Source organism: Phodopus roborovskii, unplaced genomic scaffold, assembly GCF_943737965.1.
Source record: "Phodopus roborovskii unplaced genomic scaffold, PHOROB, whole genome shotgun sequence".
Classification (NCBI taxonomy): Eukaryota; Metazoa; Chordata; class Mammalia; order Rodentia; family Cricetidae; genus Phodopus; species Phodopus roborovskii.
The window spans coordinates 6,227,948-6,240,769 of NW_026126598.1; the positions used below are offsets into that span (position 1 = coordinate 6,227,948).

The 12,822-nt window shown below is 45.4% G+C and overlaps 1 protein-coding gene across 1 annotated transcript in view; it reads right to left on the reverse strand.

Annotated features, from left to right (window-relative positions):
* The window catches only part of Galnt17 (polypeptide N-acetylgalactosaminyltransferase 17), a 384,262-nt gene that overhangs the window by 7,063 nt on the left and 364,377 nt on the right, over positions 1–12,822 (reverse strand). Inside the window, exons 8-9 of the mRNA XM_051204994.1 lie at positions 11,990–12,127; positions 8,189–8,284 (exon numbers count right to left, since the gene is read on the reverse strand). Coding sequence (XP_051060951.1) covers positions 8,189–8,284; positions 11,990–12,127 — 234 coding nt within the window. The remainder of the gene's footprint in view (positions 1–8,188; positions 8,285–11,989; positions 12,128–12,822) is intronic.

A 12,822-nucleotide genomic window follows, 5' to 3' on the forward strand; every position in this document is an offset into this window, starting at 1 on the left:
AATTCCTCTGGACTCTGATCCCTTTGCAGATCGTAAGCCCTTATGTCTCTCACTCTCATCTAGTTCACTTTTTACTCAAGTCACAACATAACCAGATAATGTCTCTGTGTGCATGCCTGTATGTGTGGAGGCCACAGAATGCCTGGGGTGTCACTCCTCAGGTGCTGTGCACCTGACTTTTTGAGGTCAGATTCTCACTTTCTCAGAACTCACTAAGTAGGCAAGAATGACTGACCAGTGAGTCCCATGGATGTCCCTGCATCCACCTTGACAGTTCTGAAATCACCATCATGAACCACCATACCTGGCTCTTTTGAATGTGTGCTGCTGGGGACTGAACTTGGGCCTCATCCTTGCATGCCAGGACTCTATTGACCGAGTCATCTCCCCAGCCCTGATAGTTTTTAGGCTAACAGCATCCCACCCATTTTTGAAAGCCACGAAGAACAAGAGAAGTATATTACAAAGAGCCAATGCTGGCAGAATACCTTTGAATGGGGTAGGATCACTTTGGATTTGCCTGCTGGGCCCAGGAGAAGAAATGAACACCATTATCCACAACCCTAATGCATGAAGAAAAATAAAACCTCCACCATCAAAGACAATTAATTCTCATTTAGAGGGGAAAAGCATTTTCTAGTTGAGATGATCTAAGAGAGACTCACAACTATTAACCCAGATTTAACAGCCTTGAGGGAGAATTGAAATATTCAGGTTACAGCCAGATAAACAAAAATCTGACAATAATTGCGAAATGACTCTGGAACGCATTGAAAAAATCCATTAAATGGCCAATAAAAACATGGCTCGCAAAGCCTTTGCCATTAAGGGGCTCTCTCGTCATTTTCAAATCAGGCACAGTCAGCATGGAAAGGCAGGCTCAGGGAAGAATGAAGTTTGTGTACCTTCTGTTCAGGAGGCATGGGGTATGTTCTGTTGATTCCAACCTGCTCCTTTAGCCTCCGTGTTAGCTTAGTGCTCAGCTGAGATGCAGTAAGGATGGCTTCTTGCGAATGTGACTATCTAAATAGGGAAAGGTTTTTTCTCCAGCACTGTTCTTTTTCTGAAGATTTATTTATTTATTGGTTTGTAGAGACAGGGATTCTCTGTATTGTTTTGGAGCCTGTCCTGGAACTAGCTCCTGTAGACCAGGCTGGCCTTGAATTCACAGAGATTCACCTGCCTCTGCCTCCCTAGTTCTGGGACTAAAGGCATGCGCCACCACCGCCCAGCCTAAAGATTTATTTTTAAGTAATGTGTCTGTGTATGATGTGCACCTGAGTGCAGTGCCCGCAGAGGCCAAAAGAGCGTGTCAGACTGCCTGGGGCTGGGGTTAAAGGAAGTTGTGGACTGCCTGACACAGATGTTAGGAACTGAGTTTGGGTCCTCTGCAAGAGCATCAAGGACTCTTGGGACTGCTGAGATGTCCCTCCAGAGCCTCTTATGAGCTGTTCTGAAGAGGAAGTGGCAGGCTCGCAGTGGACAGGAACCTTTTAACCCAGGGCGTCATTTACATTCAGATTCAGCATAAACACAACGGTCCACACCAACCAGTGGAGAGCTGGAGCCTCCCTTCTATGTCGCCATTTTGTTCATGATTTGTTTATTTATTGGCTTAGTGTTTCCTGACTCCAGAGCATTCCCAGCAGCACATGGACACTCGAGTTTCTTGCTCTGTCCCAAAGTCCCCCATCTAAGGGCTGCTGTCCCATGTGCTTCAACAGCCCTGCAGGACAGCGGACTACTCCAGTGACTCTTCAGGCTGCATATGTGGGCTGGCTGTGCACTGGGTCCCCACTGCCCTGACTCTGCTCCTACCAGCACCTCCTCTACTCCTACCTGATGTCTCTGGTTTTCATTTTTCATATGTATGTGTGTGTGCATGTTTGTGGGCTTGTCTGTGTGCGCATGCATGTAGAGGCCGGAGATTAATGCTGGCAGTCTTTCTCAGTTGCTCTCCATTTGAGCAGGGTCTCTGATTTGGCAAGTTGAGCTAGACACCTTGTCGTGGGGGACCTCTGTCCTTGTGTGTTGAGTGGTGGGATTACAGACCATGTTCCTCTTCCTTTGGCTTCCTCTGATGGGGACCCATTCCGCTTAAATGAGCGGCCCCAACTTTTCAACTTGCTGTGGACTCTGATCCTCGCCATTTCAAATGAACAAGGTCTTTGGAAATTATCCTTGCACAGGTATGGGCTTGTTGACACGGGCCTGGGATCCTACCAACTCAGGAGTCTGAGGCAGGTTCAAGATGAGCCGAGGCTGTAGTGAGGGATTTCACAGCTATCAAAACCTTATTTGAAAAAGTAAAATGGAAAGTGGAGGTGTGGTTCAGTGGTTATGGTGCTTGCCTAGAATCACCCAGGGAGCGGGTTGGGGTTAGGGCTCACTGGCCATGGCTTCACTTCAGAGGCAGAGGCAAGAGGAACCACCTGAAATTAGAGGCAGCATTGCAAGACCCTGTCCCAAATGAAACAAAACAAAAAGCAAACAACCCAAAAAGATGAGCAGCAACATCCCTTACTTGGCTGTTGATCCTGGGTTTTATATGGAAGTAAATGAAGCAATCTGGGGTAGGGGAGCAAGCTGGTAAGCAGCACCCCTCCATGGTCTCCATATCAGTTCCTGTCTCAAGGTTTCTGCCTTGAGTACATTCTAGGGCTGGGGTGATGGCTCAGTTGGTAAAGTTCTTGCTTTGCAAGCATGAGGACCTGAATTCCATCCTCAGAATCCATGTACAAAAAGCCATGCACAGTGCTATACACTTGTAATCCCAGAGCTGGGAAAGTAGAGACAGGGATTCCTGAGGTTCCCTGTCCAGCCAGCCTAGCCTACTCAGTGTGTGCCAGGCCAGTGAGTGCCCCAGTCCCCAAAACACAAGGTAGACAGCAACTAAGGCCGACCTCTGGCCTCCACATGCATTTGTCTATATATCCATGCACACTCCCACACGTAAATGTTCCTTTATACACAGGAACAGACACATACACATAGCTCAAAGACTACATGTTATTTGAAAAAAATTTCAAGATGCAATTGTGTAAGAACTGAGATAAGATTATGCATTTTAAAAATGAAGCTAATAGAACTAGGGATATGGTTCAGTGGCTGCTGGTATGGAGGAACCAAGGACCTGAGTTTGGTTCCCTGCACCCATGTCAGGCTGCTTACAACTGCCAGTCTGCTTCAGGGGGACCTGGAGCTCCCTTCTGGCTTCCAAAGGCAATTGCACTCAACATGCATAGATCCGAATGCCTATATACAATTAAAATGAAATAAATCTTTAAAAACGAAGCAAGAATAAAGTGGGCATGTCCCAAGCAAAAAGGACATCTATTACTACCAAATAGTAGAGGTATATTCTTGGAATCGCAAGGCTACTTTCTGTGCAAAAACATCTTTTCTTGGGAGCTTTTTTCCTACCATACTCCATGGCTCCTATCTCCTTCCCTCAGCACTCATGGGATTGTATTTGAAAGGCAACAGCCTCTGGCTGTCACTCATCTCTGCTTTTGCCTTCCCTGAGCTAATAGCTTACTGGGCCACGTCATTCCACCAGGGTGTGAGTGTCTTATTGGCACAATGCATCATAATGACAAGGCATTTATATGATGCATCACTTCCAAGATGAAGCCATTGAAGAGGGAGTCCAAGATCAGATTATATTTAATTAGGGGAGAAAAGAATTCTCATGTGTCATCCTGGTGATAGACTAACTGAGAGAAGGAACGTGAGTGTCTCAGAAAAGAAGGGAGAGCGAGAGAAAGGCATATGAACAGAGAGGACAGGCAGAGGGGACAGTGACGTACCTGGCCCTGAGCATGGTTGAGTCCTGTTGTCAGCTCATTTGGATTAAGAAACACCTAAGGGCCTGGCTCAACTTGTGAAGTTGTTTTCTGCCAAGCCTTGGGGACTTGCGTTCCATTCTTGGAACCCAGGTGGAAGAAAGAACGGCTCTCGTAGGTTGTCCTCTGACCCCTGTGTATGAGTGCAAATGCATGTGCACACACACACTGTAACACAGGCAGCAAAAGTCAATGACTAGGGAAGCAATGAGGTGCACTTTTACTGCCCAGGTCAGTTTACTGAGGAAAGAAAATCCACCATGGATGTGGGCAGCATCAATCCATAGGCCAAGGCCTCCAAGGTCCCTGGTTCCCTGGTTCCTGGCAGGAGGGCAGAGCCACAAAGCTCAAGCTGTGGAAAATGCTAGTTAATGCAAAGAAAGGCAACACCTCTAAATTTATTCAGATTTGTTCAGTATTAGACCCTCATACACTCAGCAGTTAGCTATAGCTGCTGTGTTATAGGGGATTTCAATTAAGGATGTTTTATTCCAACAAATTAATCATGGCCTCAAGAAAAGGAGGGCGGAAGACCTCCTTGGAATTGCTGTGGAAACAGTCAAAAAGGGCACCAGTTCAGACAGTGTCTTTGCAGTTAAGTCTGGTGAGCTGTACCTCCTGTGGCCAGCCCCCAGAGCTGGCTGGAAATGGCCAGAGGCAGCGTGGTCTGTATGGATGGTTCAATAGCCTTTAGCAGAGGACAGGACACAGAAATCCTCCCATTTTCATGGTTAAAAAAAGAAGTCTAGGGAATGGAAGATTTGAGAAAAGTGAATGAGACAAAGCCTCAAGAAACACACACACACACACACACACACACACACGTATGTGTCTGTATGTATGTATATATATATATATATATATATATTAATTAAAATCTATTGAGGTTTAATAAGGATCAGGAGAAACAGATAGGCCGAATAGATGTTCATTCAGGGAGAAATAACTTAACAACATGGACAGATGAACACCAGCAGGTTCCTGGTCCCAAGGATGCCTCTGGATGTTCTCCTGTCCCCGTGCTGCAAGCAAGAGAGCTCCGGGAGCTCCTTCCTCAGACTTTGTTCCCCCAGGTAACATCTGCCCCTGTCCCCATTCCCCAATGGGTGTGGTCTGTGCCACAGGTGCGGACAAAGTGAGTATCTCACTACAAAAATCTAGGTGTGATGGTGTACACTTGTAATCCCAGTGCTGGGGAAGTGGAGATAGCAGGATCCCCAGGTCTCAGTATCCAAGCAACCATTGCCAGGCCAATGGGAGATCTGTCTCAAAAGCAAGGTGGACAGCACTCAAGGAATGATACCCTAAGTTGACCTCTGGCCTCCACAGGCACTCATTCACATGTACACACACACACACACACACACACACACACACACACACACGCCAACTTCATGTTTAATTATTCCTCCTGTTGGGTTTTCCTATGCCCACTCTGGACATAGGGTGGAATCTACGGGCTACTGCTATGACTTGAATCTGAAATATCTCCCACACACTTGGACCCTAGCACCCACATCAGACAGCTCACAATCCCCAGCTCCAGGGGGCCTGACAATCTCTTCTGGCCTCCCTGAGAGCACTTGCATGCATACTCACAAACACACATGTATGCACATAAGATTTTTAAAAATCTTAAACTTGGGCTCTAGGAATAAAAAAAAAGCAGATCTTTGTTTAATTCAAATTATTCATCAGACAAAAAATGAGAGTCTTAATGAGCTTGCAGCAGACACTTCAGAGAAAGCAGCAAGCAGGCACTCTGAGTGGCCAGGAACTACCTCCATCTTGTTGATAAACACATGCTGCAAGACAGGAAATTATCCTCCATGGTGCCTATTTTATCTCTGTTTAATTGCTGCTTGATAATAAATTACAACATAGAGTCCATTAATTAAGCTAACAATGACCGTGGAACACCCATCTTTTCTTCTGGGAGTTGCGTGGGTCTGGAAGCGTGATTCAACCTCTGCCCATGGAATTTATGGAGCAGTTTAGGAAGATGCCAGTGTGCATGGTAGGGGAAGAGGGGACTCCTCCATCTTAGGGAATGGGGGCACTTTGATGGGGGGAGTGGAGGGCTCAGCCTGGCTGGCAGCTGGAGAGCCATGCCAAACATACACTTCGAGCTTGCAGGAGAATTGGAAACACTGTTAGTCCTGCTTTCAAATCTGTTTATAGAAAGCAGCCAGTGCTGCTAGGAGAATTTGCCCATGATGTGGGGTTAGGGATGGCAATGGGAAGCCTAAGTCTATGTGTCATTTTGCAGTCAAGTAGATAGCAGGGACATTATGCTCACAGATGGGATGGATGAATGATGACGTCTAGTTATTTCACTACAGCTGCCCTGGTACTGTGTTGTGTCAGGCAACTTCCACCAGAAAAGGAAATGCACTGCTCCGACTCCTCTGGCTCCTACTCAGGCAGGGAGGAAGTATGTGGATGGTCATTTCTACCTGGATGTATTCTTTCATTTTATTTGTCTGTGGGGTGATGGGGTATGTGCCCATGTGAATGTAGTTTTCCATGGATGCCAGAAGAGGGTGACAAATCCTTTGGAGTTGGAGTTGTGAGCTGCGAACCAGACTCTACAAAGCAAAATCAGCTATTAACCACTGAGCTATCTCATCAGCTCCTTTCTGTTGTTTATAATATCTTCCCATGAAACCCAGGCTGGCCTCAAACTCAAAATCCCGAGTTTCCCAATTGCTAGCATTACAGCCACGCACCACCATGTCTGGGTCTACCTAAGCCTTCTTTAAAATACTTTTTAATTAAAATTTTATTTTTATGGTGTAATGTATCCAACTAAGGTCTTTGAGCATGCTAGATAAGTGTTCTGCTACTGAATGCTCTTTTCTAGGTGTGCGCGCTCGTGTGAATGAGTGGCCAGAGGTCACCGTCAGACTTTTTCCTCTATTATTTCCTACCTTGTCTTTTGAGAGCTGTTTTCTTTAAACCCAAAACTCAAAGACTTGGCTAGACTGGCTGGCCAGAAGGCCCCAGGGACCCTCCTGACCAGCTCTCTAGCTCTTATATCGTTTCTTGTCAGGTTTCGGTCACAGCTGTGAGCAAAGTAACTAATAATACATCAACTTAGCACTGACTCTCTGGGTCTTCAGGAAGGGGAGTGTAAATGCTTTCCTAGTTTGTAACCTGCCTTTTGTGACTGCTGGCTGACAGAGCATTTACTTTGTCTGTGGACACCAAGTCTAATGGTGTTTGGGGATATATATAGTTCCTCCCTGTCTTAGGGAATTTCTGCTAAGCCCATAGAGATTGCATGTGTACACGAGTTCACACACACACACACACACACAGACTGCTTACTCATGTAAAGTTATCAAGGAGGACTTATTTCTTCAGCCTCTGCTTTCACTTATTACTTTGCCCTTTTTCAAGCTGCCTTGTGTGTTCTCTGACAGCCTGAAGACATTTTTTTCTTCCTTGGTGAGGGCTCTGTTATTGTACTGGTATTTACCTGCCAAAGTAGTGAAGGGCTTTCAGCGTGGGCATGTCAACTTGCTTCTCAGAAGGGTCTCTGTGGGGCTGGAGCGGCTACTTAGTAGCTTGCTACTCTTGCAGAGGACCAAGGTTCAATTCCAAGCGCCCATGTTGTGCAACTAAGAACTACCTTTAACTCCAAGTTTGGGGGCTCTGATGCCTTCTCCTTGCCTCCCTGGACATTGCATACCTTAGTGCTCATACCTAAACATGATGCACATATTTTAAAAAGAGGGTCTCTGTTAGCAAATGACTCTAAAGCTTATCCTAATTTTCTTTTCAATATATAACATACACATTGACTCTCTTGACATTTGAATGGATGTCACTATATATACTAGTTACTTTTATCATTGCCATTACAGAATACTTGACAAAAATGACTGAAGGAAGGAAGAATGTAAGGGTTTATTGTGGCTTAAAAGTTGGAGGGCACAGCCCATCATTGTGGGGAAGGCATGTAGGCAGGCGCATGAAGCAGCTGGTCATGTGGGATCCACAGTCAAGAAGCAGAGAGAGATGGATGCTGGTGCTCAGTTAATTTTCTCCTTTTTTCATTCATCCTGGGACCAAAACTCAATGGAATGGTGTGCGTCTTTCAAACCCAACTAACCCATTGCAGAACCTCCCTTACAACATGCTGAGAGGGCTGTCTTCTTTGGTGATTTCAAATCCTGTCAGGTTGACAACCAGAAAAATATCCAAGTTCTTAAACAAAACAAAACAAAAAACCCAAAACCACAGGATTTGAAACAATGGGCAATAGAAATTTCTAACGGTCCCACAGGCCTCCATGGTTTGTTGATTTTACTCCCCTCCCGGTCAAACATTGGTCCTACCTGTGGTCCCCAGCCGTGGCATGGGTACAGTATTGCTGTGTGGTTCTCCAGTGGCCCCTGATCCAGGCAGACATCCTTGGCCTTATTGTTACGAAGCTGCAAGAAGAGATGAAATGTGCTCATCAGAAACCCTCTAGGAGAGATAGTGTCCCAGCCACCACCATGATGTCCCTTGGCTGTGATTTCATGATAGAGAAGCCACACACACAGTCCTTTCCAAATAAGGATTAGTGCTAGAGTCTGTGAGCCAATAACTTGAGCATGAAGGACAAAACCCTACAGTGGGTTTCTTGGGTGTGAGCCCTGTATCTGGGTCGTGGATGGTCTGACTTCCATCCCTTACCCATCTGTCACATCAAAGGACTAGAGCAATAGCTTTGTGGTTAAGAGGATTAGCTGCTCTTACTGAAAACCTGAGTTCAGTTCCCAGAACCTAAGTCTGGTGGCTCACAACCACTTGTAATTCCAGCCTAGGTTATCTGATACCCTCTTCTGTTCTGGACAGGCACTATACTCACAAGCACATATCCACAGACACAGAAATAAGAAGATAATCTTTTTCTTAAGGAGATGGGGGCTGGAGAGATTACTCCTCAGTTAAGAGCACTTGTAGCGAACTCAGGTTTGGATTCCAGCACCCACATGGGCAATAACGACCACCTGTGACTCCAGTCCTAGAGGATCTGCAATGGCCTCTGCAGGCACAAGGCACATCCGTATACATAACATTAAAACATACATCTTTAACAAGAAGGGAACTCTGTGTAGTGCTTGTCATGGATATGCAGGTGCATATGCCTGTGGACACCAGATGACTACATCAGGTAACATTTGAGACAGGGTTTCTAACTAACCCGGAGCTCACCAAGAAAGCCAGACCATTGAGCCTCTGGGATCTTCCCATCTCAGCCTCCCCAGTGCTGCTAGGAGTAGACGTATACACCACCGTATATACCACTGTGCCCTACGTTTGTTCTTGTTTGTTTACATGAGTTCTGGGGATAGAACTCAGGCATTCGCTTTACCAACTGAACCATCTCCCCAGCCTTATGGAAACATTCAGATAGATAGATACAGGACCTTGGGTCACATGGACCTCAGGCTTAAAGTCCTCCCAGAGGGGGTGGGATCAGGGCAGCTGTTTAAACAAACCACAATATCAATGCTGGCTTTAGTTAACTCTAGGAATTTAAGATCAGTTTCCTAGGCCATTTCTGGCAGAGAGCATGAAAAAGGCAAACAAGACCACTACCATTGGGCTGGGGTGATGGCTCTGACAAAGTGCTTGCCTTGCAAGCATGAGGATTTGAGTTTGGGCCCCAGAACCAAAAAAAAAAAAAAAAAAATCAAGACATGATGGTTCATGCTTGCAATCCAAGCATGGAGGAAGCAGAGGTGGGTGGATCTCTAGGGCTCACTGTCCAGCCAGGCTAGCCCACTTCCAGCAAGAAACGTTACCTATTTGCATGTGTGTATATACATATATGTGTATTTGTGTGTGATGGTCAGAGGGCACCTTGCTAGAGTCAGTTCTCTCCATTCACTCAGGTCATCGGGCTTGGTGACAAGTACCTTTAACTCTCTGAGCCACCTTTTCACCTTTAATCTTTGATTTTTAAAAATATTTACTTCCTTATAATTATGAAATTACCATATGACTATTGTAAAAGTGGTATCTGTGAAAATAAACAAACATGTGCTCGGGCCTGGAGAGGTGGCTCAGCATTTACGAGCACACACTGCTTCTGCAAAGACCTGGGTTTGATTCCCAGCACCGACACCAGGCAGCACGCAACCTTTTGTAATCTGGTCCCGGGGGATCTATATCTGATTCCTGCGGGCACCTCCACACATTCATTAGTAGGTGTGTGCAAATAAATAATAAACCTTTAAAAACAAAAACCTAAAATCCCCACTCAAACTGTTTATAGGTCTGCCGTGGGTGACAGCTGCCTTCGCGGCAGCTTATCCCATGACAACAGCCTGGTGTCTCAGTGTGGCAGGGCAGTTTAAACTACTTCCTCTTCGATATCACGGACTCCCCCATCAATGAAATGATCCCCCTCCCATCTGTTTTGTTTTTCAAGACACGGTATCTCTGTGTAGCCCTAGCTGGCTTCGAACTTGCGAGTGCTGGGACTAAAGGTGTGTGCCACCACTGCCTGGAAAATGCTTTCTCTTTTAAGTTACCTTGTTCATGGTGTCTCTTCACAGCAACAGGAAAAATAACTAAGACATCTGGTCAACTTTTCTTTGGGGGATTTTTTTTGTTATTTAAATCAATTATTTTATTTAAATTGAATTGCAGGGCTCACTACATACTACATAAATTACTGTTCGTTTGTAAGATTTGTGATGTATAAATTTCCACTTCGGCAGAAAGTTTCCACATTTAGAGCTCAGATCAATTATCTGTTTTCTCTACTGTTCGTCCCACAGCTTTCATTCTTAGAGAGCTTATCTCCCTTTGGATGTCACATTTATTTCTATGGCTCTGTGATTGCCTTCATTGCTGTATTTTGGGAAGAGGTTTTGAGACTGGGTCTCTTGTAGCCCAGGCTAACCTTGATCTCACTAGGCAGCCGAGGAGAACCTCAAACTGATTACAGATGTACCCCACAATGCCAGATGTATGTAGTGCAGGGAATGGAACCTAGGGCTCCACACACGAGGGGCAAGTGCTCTACTGACTCAGCCACCTCTCCAGCCATGGATTCTCTTACAAAGAGCTAAGTAGTTTACACCATTAAGACAAGTCCCTGCTTGTTTTCTAATGTCTCCTCCAAACTTGATCTTCCTTCAGATCCTTTTATTTTGAAGGAGAGGAGAAGGCAGTTAATATGCTTTAACAGTGGCTGCCACACGTTGCCTACCGATCTACAAACCCCACACACAGGGCTCATTGTTCTGCCCAGCACCCCCCAGAGAGTACGGACTTTGAGTTCTCTCATTTTTATACATCAAGAATTGGTACCTAGGAGGTAGCACACGGCTGACTACAGCTAACTAGGATGAGAGTCTAGCAGATCAGTGCAAAAGACATTTTGTTGTTGATGCTGAGTTTATTATGGTACAGTCTTGTGTGGCTCATGCTAGCCTAAAACTTACTATGGAGCTGAGGTTGGCCTTGAGTCTCCTGCCTCTGCCTCCTAAACGCTGGGATTAAAGGCCTGTGCTAACCTGCCCAACTGTTTTAGAATGTTAGAGTGCTTCAATACAGAAAATCTGAGGATTCCACCTCTCCTGTTTTAGCACTAGTTGGCCTTAGCCCACAACAATAAGCAATAGAGACTCTAGCCTCACTCCAGACACCCGCTCTCTCTTTTGAGATAATCTAAACTGTCCTGGAACTCAATATGTAGCCCATGTTCATGGCAATCCTGCCTCAGTATCCCTGACTACTAGGATTACAGGTATTCATATCACACCCAGCTCCATGTCTCTTGTGTATGTGTGTGAATACATGCTTTGTGTGTGTGAATGTGTGTTATGTGCATGCTTGTGTGTCTGTCGCTGGGAATTTAACCCAGGGACTTACAGCACACTAAGCAAGTGCTCTACATTGGCCATATCCTCTGCTCTCAGACTCTTGTTATGTCCTGCTTCCTACTCAGTGTTTCTACTTACATGGCCCAGAGGCCCTCAATGTCAAAACATCTCAAAACCATTATCTCTTGGGCAGATAAACCAGCCACAGCCTCATCCCTGTCTCTGTACCCTTGCTAAGCGGAGAGCCTTGGACCTCCAAGCATCACTGAGGGGAGAGAAGCTCTGTTGTCCCTTGAGTGTAGCCCATCTTACCTCCCCATATGCAATAGTATTGTTGTATCTTCTCATTTCCGGGTAGACATGGTCCAAGTACCACTGGAAGTTCTTACACTTCAAACTTTTCCTTAATGCTTTTCTCTCGGAGACGTCACCTATATCGATCCCTGGATTCTGCAAGCAGAGAGACAAAGGGCATTACTGGCATGGGACTCTGGCCAGAGGCAGGGGCAGATGGAGTTACTTTTAGGGAGGGCATCTAGGAGATTTGGAGCCTGTACTATTTTGTGTTTTCTTTGAAGAGTGTTCTAGCTTTGTTTCTGTTGCTATGATAAAATACCCTGATCAAAAGCCAACTTGGGGAAGGAAAGGGCTTATCTGGCTTACAATTCCAGGCTACCATCCATTATTGTGGGAAAGTCAAGGTAGGGACTCAACAGCCAATCATATCACATCCACAGAGCAAAGTAAAGGAATGCACCAATCAAAGTAAAGAAATGCACTCATGAGGGTAGTTGCTCAGGCTCAGCCTAGGGAATGGTGATACCCCACATCCAGGGTTTCCATCTTAATTAACAATCAAGTTAATCTCCCCCCAGGCATACTTGCAGGCAAACCTGATCTAGACAACCACTCATTAAGTATCTCTTCCCAGACTCTCTCAAGTTGCCACAAAAAAACAAAAGACAAACAAAAAAAAAAAAAACAAAAAACAAAAAAAACAAAAACAAAAAAAAAACCCAACCAACCATTACTTGGGTCATGTGTAGCCCAGGCCAGTCTGGAACTTGCTATATAGATGAGGATGATCTTGGACTTCTGATCTACCTGCCTCCACCTCTTAAATACTGAGACTACAAGTAAGCAAC